Raw genomic sequence first — 25697 nt, 5'->3', positions numbered from 1 at the left:
GCAGTAATTAGGAGTTTACTGAGGAAAAAGTCATAGTTAATAGTGATAATTGGACCCTAATCTAAAAGCGTGACCAAAACTATATTCCAAACCAAAAATCTAATATGTTAAAAAGTCATTTGATTACATATGAAAAATTGATTAAATATTAATTACACTTAAAAATATTTTGAATTCATTTGATTACCACCGTTTTTGAGAATCATCTTGTATTAACTCATAAAACACAAAATTCAGAAAATTTGAGACAATTTATTTGAAATAAATCAAATGTTTCTTAGGGAAACAATATTGTTACAATTTTAATAAATTATTAAACTGCAAAGATTTTATGAATTCATCTGATCAGACACTCCTTTTAATTATTAATTGGATTAAAGCCTAATCCAGAAAAAGTAAAACTGAAAACACAGAATTTGGGAAACAATAAAATGATTTCATAGGCCCCTAATTATTATACTGTATTATATTATGTCTGTCAGTTCTAGTGTGTTTATTATAAATGATTTGAGAATGTTCCAGAGAGCATCTTAATCTCTGAACCCGATTCTGCACTCATAAAAATGCTCTGATACCAAAAAAACAAAAACCGCAAAGTGTGTGTACAGTATAGTGTTTGTGTTCTAGGGCAGGGACGGTTAACGCGTTACACGTGACGCCTACCGCGGGTCTGAGCTCATCTCCGCCATCACCACAAAAAAAAAAACATTGGCCTGCACATGTGTGCACGTTGTGGGGTATTTAAAGTGGTTTACCGCTATACCACGGGAATTTCTAGCTTTTCAACCGCGGTTAGAAAAAATCCACACCGTCAATACAATATGAATTGATCCAAAGTGCTGTACAGTGTACAAAGCAGGTCTACAACAACCACAACAAAAAAACAATTACAGGTTTCCAAAAGCTAAAGAATAAAAATACTAGGGCTGTAGTCAACCAAAGAAATCCTTAGTCGACCAAAGTCCTGTGCAACGATCAGTCGATAAAAAAAAAAAAAAATGTTTTGCATTTTGATTAAACATTTATTAAACAATTGTCATAGAGCATTTATAAAACAACAACGAAAAAACATCAATAATACATAAAACTATAATAATAATACAATTCTTTGAAAATTAAGTGTTTTTTTTTTACTGCAAAGTGAGGAGCTCTGTCCTAGGTCTATAGTGACAGTCACAATGACCACACCACACGCTACAAAAAATATAATGACAAATCCTAACAAAAGCTCTCGTTTATACAGGCTGTATATTCTTCTTTACTTTCAAAGCTATGGGTTAACTTTTGTCCAGCCGATCTAGGCGTTTTAAAACAAACACACACAAAAAAACAAATAGCCTAAAAAACAATCCTAATAATAATAGGCTGTATAGTAGGAAGGCATATAGGTTTATTTGCGTTTGGTTACATTATTTAGGCTATTTTCAAACGCGTCAAGTGTACAAATAAAAACAAAAACATAAGAAAACACAATCTATTGAGTCAGCATAATGAAGGGCCTGCTCACATATCACGTCTTTTGCGCGCTCAAGTTCGTTATTTCAAATGTAGGCGCGCGGTGTGCGCGCTCATAATGGAAGCGGCGCGAGGCGCTCGTTTTTTCCAAGCGTGCCCGCGCCGCAGCAGCGCAGCCAGCCACAGGTGCGCTTCCCGACTGTTCTACGTGGTGCGCTAAACTGTGGCGCTGTTACAAAATAGCCTAAATTACAGCATTTAAAGTTGGGGATAAAACATAGGCTAATTATATTTAGAATACAGTAATATATAACTGCCTATAAAGGAATAAATATCAAAGAGTAAATCAATGAAAATTTCTTTCTATTGGTAAAAAATAAATAAATAAATATGCAACTGGTCGACCAATGAGAATGTCAGTCGACCAAGACGGCATCGACCGATTAGTCGACTAAACGACTAAAGTTGACAGCCCTAAAAAATACGATTTAAGAGTAGACTTAAACATGTCAAATGAAGGAGCAGACCTCACATGATAGGGGAGACCATGACACAGCTTGGGCCGGGCCACAGAAAAGGCCCGATCACCCCTTGATTAGCGACACCGTTTCACAGTTAAGAGCAGGTGATTGGAAGATCGAAGTGCCCTAGCAGGACAGTATGGCACAAGAAGATCACTAATATACCTTGGTGCACGGCCAGACAACGCTTATATACAAACATTCGGATTTTAAAATCAACCCTGAATTTAACGGGAAGCCAGTGAAAGGATGCTATAAAATAGGGGAGATATGGTCCCTCTTTTTAAACCCAGTCAAAAGTCTTGAGGTGATTGATAATGAGCGACACCTGCGCGACGCACCGGTCTCGTATCTCTCATGGAGGAGCAGAAGCATAAACGGAGGAGCGACGACAGTGAAGATCGAGAGAGGACTAGGCCAGGACTATTTTATTTGATGTTTTGTTTTATTATGTGTGGCGGCAGTCGACCGTGAGAGGCTGCCGTCTTTACTTTCGTTTCGTATTTGTTTATTTATTCAAATCTTTTGAATGTTCGCCGGTTCCCGCCTCCTTCATCCAATAACAACGAACTGTGTTACAGACGCATTTTGAACAACTTTCAATCGTGATAATGAAGATTGAGGGAGACCAGAGTAAAGAGAGTTACAATAATCTAATCGTGATGTCACAAGTGCATGAGTCACAACCTCAAGGCCCCATTTACACTGCATTGATCAAGTGACCCAAATCTGATTTTTTCCTCTCATGTGGCACAGATCGGATATGACCCATGAACGTATAAGCAGGAAAAAAACGCATGGATTTCGATTTTCTCAGATCGGATTCAGGCCTCACTCATATGTGGTAATAACTCGGATATGAATCGGATATGTGCATTTGCGTGTGCCATGTAAGCAGACAAATCAGATATTCCCCAGTAAATGCGAGTCGTACGTCATTAAAAAAGTGACGTTAACTCTGGTGGACACCACCAACTGAGATCACATGACTTATTATAGGCGCGATCGAGGACGAAGGATACACACAGTGGAGCAATGCGGAGGTTTCATGTCTTTTGAGTGTTTGGGGCGAAGAGACAGTGCAGGCAAAAATGCAGGGTTGTTACAGAAATAAATCCATGTTTGAAGACATTTCACGAGATATGGGGAGGCACGGTTTTAAGCGCTCGTGGCTAAAGTGCCACCGTAAGATAAAAAGCTTAATGACTTTTAAAAATATTGTGGAAAGCAAAACACTAGATAATTTTATTCGCATTTGCATCCATTGTATTTCGTGCTGTTTTACTTCCTTTTCCGGGTCAGAATGTCTACATTTGGTAGTTTCAGCAGTGTATAGTGTAAATGCAAAAATCGGATACGGGTCACTTTTAAAAGATGATGTAAGCGGGTCGTCAAAAAAATCGGATTTAGTCGGAAAATCGGATTTGGGCATCAAGACCTGCAGTGTAAATGCAACCTAACGCTTTGCCTGAAAGACGACGCTTCTACTTTGCAATAGATCTCAAATGGAAAAAGCTTCCTCTAATAACAGCACTAATTAAAAAATAGTGAAGAGTCAAAGATCACTCCAAGGTTTTGATTTGTTTGCGTACACTGGTTGAGAGAGGACCTAACTGGGCTTCCAGAGCAGGGGAGGAGTTTACAGGACATTTTTAATCCTCCGTTTCATGCTCTACCACCAAGCACAAATAATCACACATTAAAGTCAAATAGCCATCAGCTACAGTGGCTGTGTTTACATGCACGCATTTCGCTTCAATCGGAATGAATTTATCCTGATTGATGAATCTGAACATAGTGTTTACATCAACCATAAATAAAGTGATCGGGTTGATGTGGCTTCATTGGCATAATAAAGTTATATGAAATATAAACATTTAAATGGTGGCGGTCATAAAATTTGCCAGATTTATTCAAACATGCATTAAACATTGAAGAACATTAAAAATGATAATGAATATGTAATATGGTGCATATATTTAGCAAAATGCTCCTCTCTAGAGTTCATTTTTCTAGCTGACTAATGAGCCTTTGGTCACCGGATATGGTTTCTCTGAGGTAAATGTGACGTTATGCTACAGTGGATATATTTACATGCACACATTTTGCTTCAATCGGAATGAATTAATCCTGATTGATGAATCTGAACATAGTGTTTACATGAACCATAAATAAAGTGATCGGGTTAATGTGCATCAGGTTTATGGCACAAGCTTCTGATCAGAATTGATTTTTGTACATGCACACACTGCACAAATATAGTTTCTGTTGTTTGCACGTACTATTCTCCTGCATTGCTTCTTTTCTTTGTTTTAAAGAGACGACTTCATATTAATCTATTTCAGGTCCTGATTAGGAGACGGCGAGCACATGAACCGTTATGCCGTGCATTTATATTTATCAAACAGTAAAAACGTCTTTTCCCACGCCCAAAATAAAGAGTATGAAGTGAAGACTGATGGGACGTTGTTCTGATTCACTTCACAGACAATAAGTGGTAGGAGAATTTAAGAATAACAAGTTACTCAACAACAACTGCAGCTCGTTCTGCACGTCATTACATCATTGTCATGTGTTTGCATGTTCTCTCAATTGGATTAGAAATGGAGTAAACCACCCCTTTCAATCCCATCAAAATTTGATTTGGATCAATTAAGGTGTTTACATGAAGGCTTTTCCGTCTGATTGAGCCGTCAATCTGATTACTAACGCATGTTAAACGTAGCCATTGTGTGCGAGTGAAAAGCAGAAGTGTAGGGTGGGCAAGGATCTGTTAGTCTCACCATGTTCTGTGGTTTGCCCAGCAGCATATGAGCGTTCACCACCTCCAGCATATGTGAAGTGACTTCATTCATGTCCTCCAGCACTCGCACGCTGAACGCAACCAAAGACCTGTTATTCTGTAACGACAACCGAAAGATTCAGTTTGACACTTTGTGAAGGTGAAAACGCACAAAAACAGACACTCTGTTCACACTTTCATATGTAAAAGCACTACAATGCACATTTACATTCAGTTCTGACCTGAAAAGAGCGGAGGTTGCCGGAGACTTTGACATAAGTGCTTGGAGGAATCACAGAGTTATCCACACCCATGTCCTGGAGAGATTGAGGAACAAATATATGTAGCTAGTTCACTTTTTGATCAGTTTCCATGACTTTTCCATGCATTTGTGGTTACTAAAGAATTACTTTTAAAGGGTCATGAAACACAAAAATGTTTATGAGATGTTAACAGATATGTACAGGTTGTAAATCACTGAAAATGATAGCATTCATTATGCTTATTATTAAAGCTGCAGTAGGGAGTTTTGAGAAAACGTTGACTCAGCCTGAAAATTTGAACAAGCACAACTTACAGGTCCCACCCCTTGCTCTCTGCTGCGCTACAGCCCTCCCTCCACAGCTCGTCCTCCACAGCGGAGCCCGTCGTGAACGCGCAGGCTAGTAAACAGGGCCACCGATGACGGCGGATAAAAAGTTATATGGCACATTCACTAATAGGGACTAAATGTCAACAATATGCTTTACATTGACTATGGCCTGCCCATACTTTGACTACAAACTTGGTCCTCAAATCATTATGTATTTTGCAATAGCCTACATGTAACTTTATAACGTTGCACTCTTTCTATAAGTTATAAATAGCTAGTAAGATAACATTAATATAACGGTAACTAACGTTACAGTATGTAAGTAATTATTCTAGCGATATATAATGCTAGATAAGGTGTGCTAGTACATTATTTCAGCAACATGACAAGCCAGTGAATTAGCAGGTTTCAATTGTTGCTTAGCAGAGTGCGTGACATTTTATCTACATGTTATGCGGCTAGAGTTTTGACACCGAGTCAACGGTGTCATTCTTTCTTTTTCGCTTGTTTATCGTCATCAGTCTTTTTCCTTTTACCTCTTTGTTTTATGAGCAGGTGTCACTCGAGAATTGGCAGTTTAGGTTGTTTCTCTGTCATAAGCACAGCTGCAGCACGCCGGCAATCTTGAGTTTGAACGACGGCTCGCGCTGTGCAAGAGAGGGGTGTGATCAGCGCGTACACGAGCGTGATTGACACTGCTAAGACATTCCTCCTGGCTCTGATTGGTTGTTTCTGACCGGGAGCGTGTATTTCTGCAAATGGCAATAGGACCACTGGGAGGAGCCAGAAGAGCTTGATTTTTACACAGATTATCTGTCTCATATTCTACTGTCAGGACATAATGACAGTTTTAACAAATATGTAAAAAATATTTTTTACAAAAGTTACCTACAGCAGCTTTAACCCTCTGGGGACCAGAAACGCGCCCGCGCGTTTTGCCGTTTTTTTTTTCACATAGCAGAAAAATAGACTTAAAATACTCTGTTGATTTTGATCGTACATATAAGTGTTATACATCAATCGATCCTGTTAATTGTCTATTATTTTTCTGTATACTCACAATAAAAACAAAGTTTTGTGCTTTTTGTCAAATAAAGAAAAATAAACATGATGCGAGTTTTGCCTTCTCTTTGTCAGTGCAGTCCATTCTGAAACACGTCCGAAAAATGAACTCTAACTCTGCAAATACTTGTCATACAGGCACGAGAATTTTCTTTATGAAGCTTGAATTCTCTTCTTTTCAATGAAGTAATTTATATAAAAAACAAATATTCTCAGTTTATGTAATCTGTATGAAAAGAGAGTGCTGTCAGATTTTTTTCCCCCAGCTCATTACACTTCATTACGCGTTAATCTGACACGCCCACGGAGGACGCGCGCTATTCAAACGCAAATGTTGAGGCAAGCCATGACAATGCCCACATCAGCCGTTCCACCGCGGCGGTAAAATGTGGGGTGTATTTTCTGCCTTTTACCGCCAAGAGGCGCTACAATCATAGACTCTGAAAAGTGTTTGTTTATTCTCTCTAATGCGTAATCTGCCGCCGCACCGCACTGATTCAGAGCGATTGAAAGCTGGTAGCAGATGAATTCAACAAGTGAAACGTAGTTAAAATAATTCATAATCACAATACTGAAATTAGGCTACTGAAATGAAATTGAATAAATAATGAAAAAATAAAACATTGCAATAAAAACATTTACAGACGTACAGACGATAGCTCAGTGGTTAACGCAACAACACGAGCTTCGAGGAGCTTCAATCGACCCGAGATTGAATCTCAATGTAGCATACATGTTGGCCAACAGCGTTTATATTTTACCTTCTTGATGCTTAAATAGCTAACTGTTTATAACTGTTTACTTATTTAAAGTCAAGAGTTTTGTTTAATTATTATTACAACATAAATTTGCTACATTCCTGGAACTGCAGCGCTGCACAAAGGACATAAACTGATGAAGGAAGATTGTCAGCCGATTGCATCAGAAAATGAAAATGAAGAAGCACGTCTTTAGTCTGCTAAATTATTGTGTAATGTAAAAGAACACTAAAACTACTTAAGTTTGAAACCAAGTTCGAACATTTCAAGGTTTAAATAAAGTGTCGGAACAGTTTTTTTTTATTTAAAACAGGGTTGCATCGGGTTTAGAGTTTATTTCTTTTGCGATGCAAAATAAGAAACACTAGGCTAATCTTATTCTTGCGACATTTTAAATTTATATTGCCAAAGAAATGACAGCTATATTAAACCAGGGTATCTGCACATTTTTTAACAGCAAATTTAATGACTTTTAAGACCTTTTTAAGTCCTCTAAAAGGCAAATTTAAGACTTTACCACGACAAAAAAAACCAGGAAAATGTTCAGCACGACACGACAGTGTTAATTTTGGCAGCCGTTTTTGTTTTAGTCTTAAGATGAAAATGCTTATTGGTCTTAGTCACATTTTTGTAATTTTCTCTTTCATAGTTTTAGTCTAGTTTTAGTTGACTTCAAGGTAACATTTGAATCAAGGTAACAGGCTGTATTGACAATTAACTCTTTAGCAGTAGCACTTGTGCAATTCTACATATCCCTGTTCCTTAGTTCAGTGGTACTCCAATTTTTTAGAGTGCCGTAACCCCTCTTGCACTTAGACTGCAGTCACACCTTTTCCATTAAAGGTGCTCTAAGCGATGTCATGTGTTTTTTAGGCCAAAACATTTTTTGTCACATACAGCAAACATCTCCTCACTATCCGCTGGCTGCCTGTCCCCTGAACACACTGTAAAGAAACGCGATCTCTGTAGACAGCCCATGCTTCACAAACAGCACCAAAAACAAACTGCAGCGACCCGCTCCCCAAAACATAACAAACTGTTCCAGCCAATGACCGACAAGAAGGGTTTGGGGGTGTGGTTTGGGGGGTTAGTGTGCGGATGAGGAGGAGGGAGGGTCTAGCTAGCCTCCGTTTTGTTTGACAATAGTTCGAACGTCAACAAGAAGTGACGTCACCCAGGATCGCTTAGAGAACCTTTAAGGGACAATATCTGCCCCTTTTAATCGATTTTTTCCAGTTAATTTTTTACCTTTATAAATACTTTTATAAAAGAAATAATGCTTTAAATAAAACAATGTTCAATAAATATGCAATGATGGTAAAAACGAGGTGATACTTTTTAACATTAAATTAAAATCGCCAGTAGGTGGCGGTAAGTCACTGTCTTTATGAGTGAGTCATCCGTCATCGAGTCATTCATTCATTCAGTATCAAACACAACAGTCTATGGTAACAAAGCAAGTGGCTGTATTTATGAACGGGTCATTGAATCTCACGATTCGTTCAAAGCCACAGATTCGTTCTCGAATCACCACTGTCTGCTGCCGTGGCTTTTGTTGCAAAATAGCAATAATATGCAATAATATGATCAACATTAAAAACACTGCTGGATATCAGCCTGTATTGATCGCAGATTTAGTCACACAAACAGCGCAAGCGGCTCGTGACAGAATAAAGACCAACTGAATGACACTTTAATTAATGTAAGTAGAAAATCTCAAATGAAGATCACTGAACTCCAGCTTACTTGTCAGTGTTTTCAGATCATCCGCGCTTCTTCAGCAGTGTAGAGAGCGCGCGCGAGCATGGTTGCCAGATACTATTGACAAGACCGGGTAGAAAGCGTGTTATTTTAACAGAAAAGCTCTGACTGGGGATTTAATTATTTAAATCTGGCAACCCGACCATAAGCATGAACGGTCGTAAACACCGTCTGTAATGTGTTGTTGTCTCCTACAAGAAATTTAAGGTCCGTACGTGAAATTTAAGACCTCCTTATTGGAAATTTCAGATTTTAAGACATTTTCAGACCTTAAAAAGCGAAAATGTTATTTAAGACCTTTTAAGACTTTTTAAGGACCCGCGGGGACCCTGTAAACAATTAAAACAGTAGGCCTACAAAACGAAAATTGTCCAAAGCAACATAATTAAATTAAAACATGCGTTTTTCTTTGCCTCTCTCGCGCTGAATCTCTTTTTAACAAGTTTATTTAGTCTCCCTCGCTCTCCATATGAAAGAGGAACATTAACACCTAGGCCTATTGTCCTGCGCGCTCGATACAGCACTGAACTGTCCCTCCAACCCCCCACCGGCTATCGGAGTCTGAGGCTGATTTAACACAAAGAGAAGTCGCAATTCACACTTAAATCGCTATTCTAGACAGTGTTGATAATGAAGGAATTAAATGATTTAAGTTACATGTAGCCTAGTGATATTTCTGTCATAAAAGTTTATTACTAAATATTTCATTATTTCAGTAATTGATGAAATAAAACTGGTTTGGGCCAGCTTTTTCCAAGCAAAACTAAATATAATCTGAAAAAACGCATGTTAATTTGTTGTCATGAACAAAATGTTCAACTCAATATTAAAGTCTACAGGGATCTTTGGATCCTTTCAACCAGGCATGCAATTTGTGAATTAAGTTTTTTTTATTTTTTTTATTATTCAAATAAATATCGAACCACGGTGCTTCGTGGTAATGCTGCTAAATTAAATAACATGTATTGAATAATTATGAACTTAAATTAAACAATATCGCAACATTTCGACAAATACATTATTTGATCTGTTTTTACATTTTAATTCAGGGCGATTTAGCCTGCTACATTTAATTAGAGCGAGATTTTCACCCTTGTCATTTTCTCATTGGGAAGCGCTTACAGGCTACATGTTTGAGTACATCCTCTGTACCTCTCGTTTTCATATGGATTACATAATCAGATAACATTTATTAGCCTGAATATTTAGACATTTAAAGGATTTAGACAGAGCCGATTTCTTATAGTGACTGAGCTGATGTGGCTTTCGGTTCATTTTTCTGACGCGCAGTTCCCGGAGACAGAGACGACAGATAAACTTTTGTCGTTAGCAAAAGTTCGAATAAAACCCGACTTTAGAAAAATGCACAGGGCCACTCGGCGTGGTCTGCCAAAACACTTAATTATAAACTTCAATATTTCATTCAAAATAATCTCAAAACGCTTTGTGAAATTTTGAAAAGCCATGCATGCATTAAGGCCACTTGAACTAATGAACAACTGAAACGCTGGTTTTGATTTTATTGTTTGTCGTTGTTTAAACGTGCTTGTTGCATATCTCTATTTTATATTTGATATGGTCTATTGGTGTAGATGCCTATAGCATTGATTACTGTGGAGGGAGGGGTGTGGGGATTCAAATAATTCAGCAGAAGCAGGGATGTTTAGACCAGAAGGAAATCCCCGTCCCTCCTGGCAAATCACACTTTACTTAAAACCATGTTTTTAAAAACTCTAGGTTGTAGGGAATCAAAATAATAATAATAATAGGCCTAATAAAAAATATATATATATATAGGCTATATATGTAAAATTACTTTTTTTACAGAACTGCTTTGAAATTACGATTGGTAGCCTCGTACGATTGGTACAGATGCAACGTCGTTCTGTTGGATACTATTGTTCCTTAGTGTAAAATGGAAATGCATGGTAATTTTATTTTATAAATATAACCAAAAAACTGTATGGTGTAACAGAGTTTTAGAGCTAGACAAATCTCTCTGCATTAATAAATATAAAATTTACAGTACACAATGTTTGTTTGAGATTCGAACCCGTGTCATCTTGATGATCGAACCGTAAGTTCTACCGCTCGGCTATGAATTTCCTCACTGAGAAATGCCCAAACGTTTGTTTCTCACATGAGAGAGAAAACGTTTTGTCGTTAGCCTGTGAGTGTAGGCCTACTTTAGCCTACCTACATGAATAAAAGTAGACCTTTTACAGTTTTAAAAGATGATATCTTATCTGTATGACCAACAATTACGCAGTAAGTTCTTTTAGCTGTTATGAGAAAAATAAATCCAAATGAACGCGCCGCCGCGTTTGTCAAACTCTAATTCAACATGCCAGAATAAAGCCAGATTTTAGAATAATGCATAGCCACTCGGCGTGGTGTGCCAAAATACCCTAATTATAAACTTCAATATTTCATTCAAAACCATCTCAAAACGCTTTGTGACATTTTAAAAAAGCCGTGAACGTATTAAGGCCACTGGAACCAGGATCGTAACTGAAACACGCTGCATGTCTCAATACAGGAAGCGCTGGTTCAGATTGTATTGTTTGTTGTTTAAACGTGCATGTTGCATATTTAAAAATATTTGTTTAAAAATAAATGTTTGTTGTAGGCTTATTTGTAAATTACCATAACTTGTAGAATTTCATCCTTACTGTTAATTGACATTAGCCCCACTTACGTTTTGATAAATGTCCCTTTGCGCCACCTGGCGGTCATTTCGCGAGCGACTTTGAAATGCGACTGGTTTATTTTTATTGTATTGGTCTACTTTAAAAAATAATACTTTATAAGACATTTATGGGAAAAGACTATTTTCTTTTCAAGATGTTTCCAACTGTAACTTTGAACCAATTCTGTAGACTGGCCCATATAGCATTTGACCAGGATTTGTTTCCAGGTATGACTAAAAATGTGCTTTTGGCTTTCATTTATATTTTGATTGTTTGTATATATATATATATATATATATATATATATATATATATATATATATATATATATATATATATAATTTGCGAGCCGCTATCAATATGCGGGTGACTTCCAGAACTTCCGGGAGACTTGGGATGTCTGTATTTTGCGTCTCGAGCATCAGGTTGTGCAATCGCTCGCAACATAAGTGATGGATTAAAATAGTGCTACCGCAGAAATATTAAATTAAAACGGTCTTTACAAAGCGAAGCACTAAATATAAAGGCAGTTAATAACAGCAGCAGTAAATTATTGTTTTTTAGTCACTGTACTCAGTGTTTTTCAGCGAATGTTTGTGCACTAATGCATCATTTTTCCTGTCTTTTTAATCAAGCCTGTTGGCTTGCTGCGTACCTCCATTACGTTCTCTTTATATTGCATTTGTCTACTATTAAGTTTTAATTGTTTTTCAAACGCGATCTACTGCGGCTCTATGTTTACACGCTTGTTTTCAGTCTTTCTATATTTTTTTTCTTTACAAATTATCCTTATAATTCAATTAATTTTAAATAAAAATTAAATGAATTATATATTTGAGATGTTTTTAGTTTATATCTTCACATCTGAACAACATGTCTGTAAATTTGTTTTAACAAAAATTGTGTTAAAACAATATGTTGGATAAATGTTTTTTTTTTTTTTTACAATAATCATGGTTGTCAACTTGCCATCAGCAATTATCATTAAAAACAATGCAAATATTGATATTTGTAAAACTCAATGTGTGGCTTTTGCACTTTTTAAAGTACACTTTTACACATAAATATCCTAATTTAGGGTTTTAGGTAACACTTTATTTTACGGTGTCCTTGTTACATATGTTACATGTACTTACTGTAGTAATAACAGTAAATTATGCATAATTACATGCAACTAACCCTTAACCTAATCCTACCCTATTCCTATAGTAAGTACATGTAGTTACTTAATATTACTCTGTACTTAAATATATAATTACACTGTAACAAGGACACCTTAAAATAAAGTGTAACCGGGTTTTATTTAGTCATAATTAAAAAAAAATCTAATTGAATTTTTTATCCGATTAATCGATTAATGGAAAAAATAATCGTCCGATTAATCGATTATCAAAATAATCGTTAGTTGCAGCCCTAATATATATATATATATATAGATATAGATATTAGTGCTGGGCAACGATTTAAAAAATTTAATCGCGATTAATCGCATGATTTCTTGCGATTAATCGCGATTAATCGCATTGTTACGCGCAATATTGAATAATGAATTCTAAAGTAGTGTATTGCGCACTTTTGATTTAAATGTACTGCTACAAAAGTGCAATAACATGTGGTTTTCAAAAACTTTAAACAAATAAGGTGCTTTTATACCAGCAGTATTCCCTTTACACAGTATCAATAAAATATTTCTTGTAAATCTCAACTTAAACATTAACGTAATCAAATCAAATATTTAAACAAAGCTATTTGCCACTGCCAGGGCATTACCTTTTATCTAGCTTGTTAAAAAGAGTACTTTTTTTTTCTTTTTTTCTGAACAGGTATCTTGTATCAGGGAGCAGCAGAAACAGTCTAGTCAAAGGGTCATGATCACTACTACAGATATAAGTCGACCAACGTTACTTCTCTGATAGCAGCTTAGGTTTGGTCATGGCATGCCATGGTTTCCCACGTAAGATTACATTAAACAGAGGTAAAGCCCAATTTATACTTCTGCGTCGAAGTCACGCCGTAGCTGTGTAGCGCGCGTACCCTGACGTGCATCTCTCCAAAAATGTAACGTCAATTCTACGCGTACCGCAAGCACTGTGATTGCTAGAACCGCTCCCCGGGTTTCACACTCTCCCTCTGCATGTGTAATTGCGCGTCAACGACGCAGATTTATAAATGAAAACCAACACGTAGTCTATAGCGTAGAGGCTCCGGCGTAGGTCTGACGCAGAAGTATAAATCAGTGAGGTGAAGTGGTCGAGCACAGGTGCAGCGACAAGCGGGTGCGTTCCTGTGAAACTGTTGCGGTCATGCTCGCCTCACGCACGCGCCCGCGCGTTGCCGAAGTTGAATTGACAAACTTTTTGTACACGACGCGCAGCACAAATCATTGGAAGAGAGACTGATCCTCGGCTCGCTGTTTGTGAGTTTCCAGAATCTAAATAGTTATCAGGACATCAACAGGAGGGAATTCACATGGCAGAGCATCCCCGCTAAACTAAACGCAGGCCTATCAGGTAAAGTTATGTATAATTTTAATTTAAGTTAAAAAGGCTACAGCTGCGTAGCGCACAGAAGCCGTTGCCATGGTTACTATCCATAGAGCGCCTGTCATTCACTCGCGGAGCGCTGTCTCCCTTTCTGTTCACCTGAGAGAACCTGCCAAAGCCTCTCCACTGCTGGTTTGGGTGGGTTATTTGCTGGCTGACCAACATCCCACCCCTCCTGTGATCATGGTTTGACTGTAGGCCTGTGTGTATTCAGAGCCAGTGAGCAACGGACTTTCAAAATAATAATAATAAAAAAAAACTGCGTTAACGCGCGATAAAAAAATTGTCGCCATTAATTAATAAATGCGATAACGCGTTAACTTGCCCAGCACTAATATATATATATATATATATATATATATATATATATATATATACATACACACATGTAGGCTATATATATATACAAGAAAGAATGCAATGACAATATATATATATATATATATATATATATATATATATATATATATATATATATTGTCCTTACATTCTTTCTTGTGTGACACCCCTGAATGAAAGGCTCATTATTATGCAGGGTCACTGTCTGAGAACCACTTAATTATTCATGATAGGGGTTGGGCCGTTCCGCCCATCCGCATATTGCCTTGGCAAACAAAAAAAATGTTTTTCACAATTTAAAACAATCTATTGTTTTATGTGAATGATTAGGAAGGATGATTTTCAGATCATTTTGAAGCAAAAACTCTAGGCAACAACGTACATTAGTCAAAAGTCTTGTGGACTCATATTTAGTATGTTTTTTGTGTCCTTATTTCAAAAACTTTATTTTTTAGTTTTTTCAATAACCACGCATAAACAATATTCTCTCAAAAATACAAACATGTACATACATGTTGCTCACACATTATGGTAGTCCTGTTTGTGCTAAATAGAGTTTAATTTCACCTGTGCCATTAATATGTTTATAAGCAACTGAAAAAAGCACAAATGTCAGAGCATGTCAAAACATCTCAAGGACCCCAAAAACACCTTGGTCCCCAGAGGGTTAAGGGGAAAGTGGTCATTTTATTTATTTTTTTCACACCCATTTCATTCTTCCGGTATAAAAAGGGACTTTAAACCACGAAAGTCACGAAAAATTATAGGTATACGAGTTCATTTAGAGTGGTGATTTGCTACATCAGTTTCTGAGCTTTTCTCTGCATTATTTGTAAGAATGAACTCTCTTAATTCAATCACTGTGCTGTATTGTGAAAGAGATTGTATTTTTCCCTCTGCCTATTCAGCTTTGTGGTGTTTTCCTTTAGGCGTATGCGTTGTAAGTGTATGTTTCATCAGTATAATAACAGAAGAGTGTTCTTTGCAATTGCAATAGCCTGTATATCAATCATTCAGCATTAGACCCCATCCATAACTGCATCCAGGACATTAAACGGTGGCTCTCTCAAAACTTTCTTCATTTGAATGAAGGTAAGACCGAGTATATATTGTTCACGCAGGACTCACCTTGCAGCTCTCTTAGTTTTGGCCCTCTCACGCCCCAGTTTGCATCCACTGTTCGTAACCTGGGTGTTGCTTTCGACAATAGATTGCATTTTGACAAACAGATTGCTGCAGTCGTTAAGAGTAGCTTTTTCCAGCTTAGGCTCCTCAGTAAGGTGAAATCATTCCTGTCCCGTGCTGATCTAGAAAGAGCCATTCATGCATTTATCAGCTCAAAGCTGGAGTATTGTAATGCCCTCTACACTGGGCTTAACCTATCACTTCTCAACCGTCTTCAGATGGTTCAAAACGCAGCAGCCCGTCTCCTTACAAATACCCATAAACATACTCATATCACCCCCGTCCTCTGTTCACTTCATTGGCTCCCGGTACGTTTTAGGGTGGAGTATAAGGTTCTGATGTTTGTTTTTAAGGCCATTAATGGTCTGGCCCCAGCTTACCTCTCTGAGCTGGTCACTGTATACCATTCTGCCAGAACCCTCCGCTCCTCTCAGAACACCTCTTTGATTATCCCCAAGTTTAGATGCAAAAAGTTTGGAGGCCGATCTTTTGCCATCCAGGGTCCTACTTTGTGGAATGCCTTACCTACTACCCTTCGTAACATTACTGTGTTTAGTGTTTTTAAATCACAGTTGAAAACGTTTCTTTTCAGGAAGGCTTTCAACACGTAATCATTTTTTTTTTTTTTTTTTGTCGTTGTGTTAGTTACTTTCAATTTTTATATACTGTTGTCTTTTTATGTGTTTTATGGAAAGCGCTTTGTGCACCTTTTTGGGTGTTGTAATGGCGCTATATAAATAAAAATTGAATTGAATTGAATTATATCCTATAGGCTAATATGGAATTTTTATTTATGCATTTCCTTGTATCTCCCTTTTTTGTATTGTATGATGTGTTATATGGACCTATGCCTGCAATAAAGCTTTATATATTTGCATTTCACCTACGATGCGGTCAGAGCTGGATTTGACTACCAATATAGAAAATATGGCTATCGATATTTAATATGTAACAAGTCGAGAGAGCCGTTTATGCAAAGAAAACTGCAATGTTTAACAACACTCACAGCACAGATCATAGTTAACATATGCGTCAAAGCAAGAATGTTTCAAGTTATTAAGGACATATTTCATATACTCTTGTGCTTTAAACATGAACCAGCACCATGTATGGATGCATACCTCATGACTTCTCTTGAGTCTTTATCAAATCTGAGGTATGAACAACCAGTGCTAAAACAGGGGGTTTCATGACACTTTAAAAATATTTTTATAGAGACAGACAATTTGTAGCTCATATAACAGTGTAACAAGCTATATAAACTTCCATGACTTTATTTACTAATTTCTGTGGCCTGGAAATCCCATTTCAATATGGTTACAACAACGCTCGAAGGCATCTGAACAGGTACCTCTGTGTCGATCCACTGCTTGACGTCCATGGGCGCCGCAGTCATGTCGTCCACCTTATACTGGATGTTGATCGTGGATTTATCAGTGCTTCTGATGACACCAACAATAGTTACCTACAAAGTGTCAGAGAAAACATCCATCAAAACGTATTGATGGATGAATGAGTGTGTTAGCCATGTTGCATGTTGTTGTAGCCATGATAATGTTCAACACACAGAGAGATATTCAATATCTCGGATTGGGATGAACGTGACTTCCCAGTTCCCACATTTATAACTTCACTCTAAGTTAGTGTATTTTCTCATTTCCAAATGTAGTGGTTTTAGTTCCTGAAAATAAAATCTATTTATGGCTCTAGCCTGCAGCAGTGCTGTCTTCTTATTTATAGCATTGAACATCATACCTGTTATAGAAATAAATCTACCTTTAAGATGGATTTGAGTGTGTGTGTGTGTGTGTTGGTGCTCTTATTTCTGCCCTTAAAAATCACAGAATAAAACAGTTGTAATGTCAAACTGAATACATTTTAAATGTGTTAAATATCATCTCGTTGGCAGCCTATTTCTTTTAAACATTTATGCAAAAAAACTTGTCAATGAAAATGATACAGATTAAAACTTTCATTTAATTACCGGTAAATAAAAGGGGTGTGTTTGTTCTTATCTTTTCTGTTCTGTTAAAAGCATCAATGCATCCTCTGGTCTCTCTCTTCTCTCTCTCTCACACACACACACACACACACACACACATAGCATTGTGGTATTTTAAGGGTAGTTGTTTAGAGGAGTGGTTCTCTGATACATGAACCACCAGTATGTAGATCGCCCTCAGGAGGTACAAAGAACAACCACATACAGTACATTTACACTTTTAAAAGATGTGTTTTATGGGCGTAACCGGCGTAAACTAGTGTTTCTCCTTGATGCCGATTGGCTCACTGACATTGAAGAGATTAACCCCTTAGGTATCGAAATTTGGTACCGAATGACAAGATATTTTCACAAGACAAATGGCAATTCGGCCGTGGCTTTCAGATGGAGCAGCATTTACTACTGATCACAGAGCAGTGCTTCATTGACAAGCTGCGCATAATAAGAAAAAATAAGAAAAAGGAAAAACCAAAATCGCAGCCTGTGCCAAATTTCGGTTTAATGTCGATTAATCGTGCAGCCCGAGTCAATTCTGTAACAGGCGCCACTGAATGTAGTGAAAATGAGCTTAGAGGACTACTTTATTAATATAAGATTTATTAATAACCTTGTTTCTATGTCGACTGTACATTGAAATGGACTATTTTTCTAAACAGAAGCTATACAATAGTACACAGAAAAACTTTTAAAATAATTTAAGCTTAATTTATGTCCATATTTTTATTGTGAAATAAGTAGGGTTGGGAATCGAAATCGAAAATTAAATTTCCGAATTCCTCTTATTGATTCCTGAGCATTTCAATATGACTTTAAAGGGGAACTTGGCAACTATTTCACCTTAATAAAACCGTGTAGAAATCATTTGGGTGGTTAAATAACCTGTTCTGGTGAGAATGGTGACTTTCCCCTGCCGCAAGTGAGTTTTTTTACGACAGTGTTGTGAAAAGTAGGGGTGGAACGGTACACAGAAGTCACGGTTCGGTTCATACCTCGGTTCAGACATCACGGTTCGGTACGATTTCGGTACAATGGAGGGAAAAGCAAAACAAAAATGCAGAAGGCATTGTATTTTTTAAATAAGTTTTATTATTAAAGGCATAGAACCAGTTTATTTGTAGTGCACTGACAATAGTTTTATATAATTAGTTCACTAATTAAATTAATAAAAAGACAAAAAGACCTTGCGATATGTTTGGTAATTGTACCTGAATTAAAATTATTTTGCTATATTTCAGATAAATATATTTGTTTTCCTTAATTTTAATTAACATTATTAATTAACAATGTAACATTCTCATCTGAATTATAAATAATTGATTTCTGTATAAAATAATACTACCATTAAAAACACATTAGATTTTCTTTTTTAATCAATGTAGAATGTGTAAGATTAGTGCTTCGAGGACAAGAAATGAAAACCAATGCGATATGACGAATGTCCAAAAGATGGGACCCACAGACTGTTTTGAAATGGAGTTGGATAAATATGTTTTGCTTTTATAACAGTGTGTGTGTGTGTGTGTGTGTGTGTGTGCGTGTGTGTGTGCGCGTGTGTGTGTGTGTGTGTGTGTGTGATTTTGGTTGGGTGACAGTTGTAGGTTACAGTTTGACAAGAGTTTACAGTGTGACAAAAGCACAATGTTGTGTTTTATTGCGAGTGTAAACAAATATAAGTAAACACTTTGCAGGTTTAATGATCTGTATGAACAAAATGACGGAGTATGTTTTTTATGTTTCCACTGTTCGATCGCGCCCGCGCCTCTCTCTCTCTCTTGTCATCGCAGCCTGTTCATTATGCGGTCACACCAAACGCGAATAGAGCCTCAAATTCGCGTCTAGTTCGACGCTAGTCTAAAGCGAATAGGACGCGCGTATAAAGCCAACGTTTGAAGTGATTGCGCGTTCAGAGCTAAGCCGATGGTACAGATTATGTGTCCCTAAAGAACCCGCGTATCTAACAGTAGTTCCGCATTACATTAATTAATTTGGACGCGAGTTTTATTTATTTTTATACCGTGTATTCTCCGTGTAAATTCGTGCACCGAACTGTGATGCCCGTTCCGTTTCGGTTCAATACGAATACATGTACCGTTCCACCCCAAACGCCCCACAGATGTAGGGGGAGCTCGATGAGAAAACATGCGACAACAAAACTGAAAATCAGCGAAGAAATGGCTAGAGTTGCCAAGTTCCCCTTTAAACTATTCAAGCACGAGACAACTCACGTTTTATGTGCTGCGCATACATCCAAAGCGCGCTCACAGATAAAGTTACATTACATGCAGGCGCAGAACGTGTGTGTTAGCTGACAGGCAGTTGTAGTCATTTCGTTGTGTTCAAGCTCAGATTTCCCCCCGACACAGGCGACAACAGTCGGCTTTCACCAGCGCTAGTTCTTTGGCGTCGGTTTGGTGTGTCCCTACCTTTAGACATTTGGTGACCTGGTGTTAGAGGCATCAGACTCACCTGTGCGATCTCTACCTCTCCCACTTTAAAGACGTCCTCCGCCTGCACTGCAGACATCAGCTGAGAGACCGTGCAGGGAACGATCTGCTGCGCTCGGGATCTCTGCACAACACACATTTCATTTAAATTATTTAACATTCTCATTCCAGTGAGCGAAATTGGTAGACGCTTCTGAGAAAGAGATGGTGTCGCCAATATTTTTGGTCTATTTTCTCAAGAGACAAGACTGGAAATAATTAATACATCTGATAAAAGATAGTTTTGATAACTCTGAAAGCCTTTAATTTGGAAGAAAATCAAATGCCACAATGCAATAAATAGTTTTCCCTTAATTAAAAAATTAATTAACTTTTTTTTTTTTTTTTTTACATTATAGTAATGTGAATTGGGGATTTTAATGTGCTAAACTGTCATAAAGTTAATGACTTTATTCCTACATAGGCTTTTTTAGACAACATTTAATTTCTTATTTTTAAATATTATGTACTTAATAAAGAACTTAATAATGACTGAAGTAGCACAGATAAAGATCATAGGAGAGTGACAGACTGCAGCACTGGCTGCCAGATACGTGTGTGTGTGTGTGTGTGTGTGTGCGCCACAGCCTGAGAGACAGCAGGTGAATGTGTGTGTAATGTGTGTGTGTGTCTGACCTCAGTGTGTTTCCCTACTGTCCACCTCAGTAATGTGTGTGTGTGTGTGTATGTTAAAACACTGTGGTATCAAATGTTCACACATATTTTAATTTGTTACACTGTTAATTTGTACAATTAATTTAAATTGTACATTTAAATTGAAGTTATGTTATAATATTTAATTATTTTGATGTCTTTATAATTATTCTATGTATTCAAAGGTTGGGCAATATTGTATTATCTACAGTCATGCCAATAAAGCAATTTTTGAGTTGAATTGAATATGCGAATGTAGTGAGCTGAAGTTAACAAATGAAACATTATTATATAATTACACTTAACAATAATGTTCCATTTGTTAACTTCAGCTCACTTCATTAGTTAACAAGAAATAACAACAAAAGGTACTTCTAAATCATTTACTAATCTTGGTTAAAGCTCATTTCAGCATTTATTAAAATCAGAAGTTGTATATGTTCATATGATTTGATGGACCTGGGATAACATTAGCTAAATATGAACAGTTGTATTTTCATTAATTAACGTTATCAAAGATTAATAAACACTGTAACACATATATTGCTCATTGTAAGATAACCCTATTGTGTATATATATATGATACAAATATATGCTGTATACAAATATATAATTTAACACATCTGTAATATATTTTTTACACATCCCACACACATTATTGGCCGGTTGAGTCAGACTAACCCCTTTCTTGTCTCCTCCCTGAGAAGCGGCTGGGGATCCAAATCCTCCTGGAGACTGTGTGTATCCCACCATACTGGCCTCACCATATTTACCTGCAGAAATATACATATATATCCTGTTTTCATCAAGACTGTTTCATGGGTGAAAACAACATCCTCACAGTGACCAATGCCTGTATTTCAAGCAACAGACATGAAGTCCCTGACGACAACATGACTAAGTTACATCACACTTACGCTGTTTAACTGAGCTTTCGGACCTCAGATTTTGTTACAAACACAAATCATTAATAAACCACATACCTTGGTTCCACATTTTACTCGCGAATGTTCTTCTTCCTAGAGCGACAAAACAACACTCGAAAATCTCCCGCCACCACTGATCGCACACGGTTTGACGTCACGTCTCTAAGTCCGCGCGCTGACAGTGCGCATGCGCATTGTGCATGTTTGCACTGCCGCAAAAGTCCTTCTGCCAGATCAAAAGTATTCCAGATCTTTCTTTCTTTTTTACAGAAGAGATGTTCTTCTGACTCCTCTCTTTATTTTAAACAATTTAAGTATGCATTTAAAATATAAGTTGATCTGTTTGTGCCGTTTTAATTGGGTGAGCTAACTGAACGACTTTAACTTACTTAATACGTTTACATATAAAATCGTATTCACACTCATTCTAGTGTGTTTAGGTACAATCTGGAGGAAAACTGCTTACTGGGGACTTTTAATTTGAAGTTTTCCTGACGTCACGGGTGTGTCGCGGAGATATGTTGTCACGTTGTTTTTGTGTGCCGCGTGGGATTCATCGGTTCTGTTAAAGAATATAAATGGAAGACACTGCGAAACAAGACCTCGTCTTTCTTGAGCTCAGACGAAAGCTGCAAAGTGGCATTTTGTTCATTAGGTAAAGTGTGCTTCTATTCTTCTGAACGGATGCTCGTTTACTGAACTGCAGTCAGTGATTCATCATTGGATCTGAGTGAAGGAGCTAGAAGCAGTCAAAACAGTCCTAAACATGGGTAACATGCTTCGTTGGCACTAAAGAAGCTCTCGTGTGTGTGTGTGTGTGTGTGTGTGTGTGTGTGAGAGAGAGAGAGAGAGAGAGAGAGAGAGAGAGAGAGAGAGAGAGAGAGAGAGAGTGAGAGTGTGTGTGTGAGGGAGAGAGAGTGAAATGCTGTAATCAGAGGCCTCTAATGTTACTTACCGGTAAACAAATTCACTTAATAAAGATCTTTACAGCCATGGCTGAAGTAGAACAGATAAATATCATTCTAGGAGAGTGACAGACCGCAGCACTGGCTGCCAGATACGTGTGTGTGTGTGTGTCACAGCCTGAGAGACAGCAGGTGAATGTGTGTGTAATGTGTGTGTCTAACCTCTGTGTGTTTCCCTACTGTCTACCACAGTGACCCTCAGTAGTGTGTGTGTGTGTGTGTGTGTGTGTGTGTGTGTGTGTGTATGTTAAAACACTGTGGCATCAAATCTTCACACATATTTTAATTTGTTACACTGTTAATTTGTACATTTAGATTTAAGTTATGTTATAACATTTTATTATTTTGATGTCTTTATAATTATTCTATGTATTCCAAACTTTGGCAATATTGTATTATGTACAGTCATGCTAATAAAGCAATTTCTGAATTGAAATGAAATGAAATGAATTGAAGTGATTGAGTGAGTGAGTGAGTGTGTGTGTGTGTGTGTGTGTGTGCGTGTGTGTGTGTTAAAAATGTAGGTAGCATATCTTAACGAAATAAAACGTCAGGTTGTCATCAGAATGTGTTTCCAGCGTTCCGATCATGTGATCCAAACCCTAAACCATGCGAATATACGGCTGATAATCATAATGGTAACACAACCTGAAGGGCAGCATGTTGTCAGGACACCTGTTATTCAGCAGTTTGAATACTTTCTCTCTTTAGTTTGCATATTTTCAGAATGCAAGTTACGATGGATCACGTTACAACACAAGAGAATACTATAAATGTAATAAGAAATTCTGTACAGTATATATACAATACACAGTGCATGATTTCTGACAGGGCTACTGACACTGTTACTCTCAAACACTCTGTAGTGCAGCCATTTAACACTAGATGGCAGTATGGGTCACAGTAACTGAGGTTGGACAAGTTTAAAATACCACAAGTGTGTGTGCGTGTGTGTGTGTGTCTGTGTGTGTGATGCTCCTAACAGACCAGAGAAGATAACAAACTTAACCCTTTTATTTTGGTAAAATAAGTTTAATCACTAATTCACTATTCTGTGTCATTTTCTTTGACAAGTATTTTGAATATATTTAACACCTTTAAAATGTATTCAATTTGACAATACAACTGATGATTTGAAGGGCAGGAATAAGAGCACACACACACACACACACTAAATGTAATTTGCTTTGATCTAACTGTTATGAAAGAAATGTTTCAACTCTTTCAAATTTGAATATACGGTTGCGCAGGAGTGGAATAATTTGCCATTGGACTTTAAGATTTTAACGGATAATGTTGGTTTTAGTATAAGTGTGAAGAGATAGTTTTTAGATAGGATAGCGATAGCTTAATGTGTATTTTTTTGTGAAGTTATTTTTGGTTTGTCATGAAAATGTTTCGTTAAAAAAATCAGAGACTACAATGGAAATAAGTTAATGCAACTTTATTGTGGTATCCTTGACAAAGAAGTTGTAACAATGTTGTATTACTACTTTTTATGTTAAATAAACTCAAACTTCAGTAAGCAACTACACAGAAAAACGCATCTGACATCTAGTTATTATTGTCACCACTGTCTTTTCTTTGCCCTCACAGCGGTGACATTGCCAGGGAGGGTGCAGATGTGAAAGTCGAGTCCCAACATGATTCGCTCCTGAACATCCAGACAGCGGACGGGTCCTATCAGGTGAACCTCACACCTGGAGTGAGTCTAGTGGAGACGTCACGCCAGAGAAGCCCAGGATTCTCTGAACGCGGATCTCACTTCAGACTGCGTCTACGGGTGGAGCAGGAGTCAGGTACACCATCAGCTCTTTCTAGAGATCCACCCATACTGAGGTTTTTTATAACCGAGACCAATTATTTGCATGTTAATGTGCCCAATAAACAAACTGATATTTATTTGTTTTATTTCTGTTTTTGACAATTATAACAGCACTAAACCGAACAAACTAAAGTCCCCCTGTAGTCAATAATTGTGTCCCTTAAAACCATAGACTGTAAAAAGAGATGGACGACGCCCCTTCGCTCTCTTCCATTGGTCAGAACTGAAGCCGCCAGTGTCCCGATATGGCGCTGACATCTTGGGACTTGAGTCTCCGCAGAAGCGATCTCGGGACCGGACCAGTGCCGTCGTGAGCCGCGAAATCAAGGCCCCGCCCTCACTCTCGCAGAATCAATCGCAAGCACACGCTCCGGCACTTTTTTAAAATTAATTTTAGAAATTTAGATATTAAATTTAAAGCTCCAATCTCCTCAGTCCTCCGAAGATCCCGAAAAAAAGTCTGTTGGTGCTTCAGTGACTACTTCGCTCAGAGAACCTGTCAATCACAGCTGTCAAACATGACGTCACACCACCGCATCAAATAACTATCTAAAAACAAACTTATTTTAAAAACAAACACTTGAAATTACATCAGCGTGATAAAAAACTACAGTAAATCACAGAAACCATCTTTGAAAAAACGATATTAATTTTTTAGTCGGTCTCACTTGCCGTTGAATAACATGGGGAGGCGGGGTTTATGACCTATACTAGGACCGGCCACCGGGGGGCGATCGAGACGCTTTGGCTTCACTTTTCAGGGCTTGTGCGTCACGCTTGCTTAAAACTCATCTTTGATCACCAAAATGGCATATTTAAACGTTTTTTCCTTGAAAAACTTTCATGCCTTAAAATATCTTGAATGTAACTCGACACCCTTGTTTCATTTAGTATGCACGGTTCTATGAAAATGCAGATGAGCCCCGCCTCCACTCACTCACTCAGCTCAGAGATCCACTGGTTGACGATCACACGTTGGCCTGATTGGTTACAAGGTCGTTTGTGAAACACCAGCGATTTCAAACCGTGTTTTTGAGACTGTCTTTGGTTCACTGCCGTTTTAAAGGGAAAATACTCAGCAATGCTGTCGACTAATGAATTTACACATGGTTTGTCTTAAAGCATATTAAAAACACCACATAGACATATAAAC

The 25697-nt window shown here is 37.5% G+C and overlaps 2 protein-coding genes across 3 annotated transcripts in view; one reads left to right on the top strand and one right to left on the bottom strand.

Moving 5' to 3' along the window:
* The window catches only part of rpa2 (replication protein A2), a 45779-nt gene extending 23936 nt beyond the window's left edge, over positions 1 to 21843 (bottom strand). The window contains exons 1-6 of the mRNA XM_056258266.1: positions 21812 to 21843; positions 21510 to 21601; positions 20157 to 20258; positions 17040 to 17153; positions 5001 to 5075; positions 4760 to 4876 (exon numbers count right to left, since the gene is read on the bottom strand). Coding sequence (XP_056114241.1) covers positions 4760 to 4876; positions 5001 to 5075; positions 17040 to 17153; positions 20157 to 20258; positions 21510 to 21601; positions 21812 to 21824 — 513 coding nt within the window. The 5' untranslated portion in view covers positions 21825 to 21843. The remainder of the gene's footprint in view (positions 1 to 4759; positions 4877 to 5000; positions 5076 to 17039; positions 17154 to 20156; positions 20259 to 21509; positions 21602 to 21811) is intronic.
* A 415-nt stretch (positions 21844 to 22258) lies between these two features.
* Positions 22259 to 25697, top strand: part of ube3d (ubiquitin protein ligase E3D) — a 35092-nt gene continuing 31653 nt past the window's right edge. For both annotated transcript variants that reach the window (XM_056258243.1, XM_056258236.1), the window contains exons 1-2: positions 22259 to 22409; positions 24316 to 24518. In XM_056258243.1, the coding sequence (XP_056114218.1) occupies positions 22333 to 22409; positions 24316 to 24518 (280 nt within the window). In that variant the 5' untranslated portion in view covers positions 22259 to 22332. The remainder of the gene's footprint in view (positions 22410 to 24315; positions 24519 to 25697) is intronic.

This window comes from Rhinichthys klamathensis, unplaced genomic scaffold (assembly GCF_029890125.1).
Source record: "Rhinichthys klamathensis goyatoka isolate OS25496 unplaced genomic scaffold, OSU_Roscu_1.1 h1tg000006l_1, whole genome shotgun sequence".
In the NCBI taxonomy this organism is placed as follows: domain Eukaryota; kingdom Metazoa; phylum Chordata; class Actinopteri; order Cypriniformes; family Leuciscidae; genus Rhinichthys; species Rhinichthys klamathensis.
This window is presented reverse-complemented; position numbering and strand designations above follow the sequence as displayed.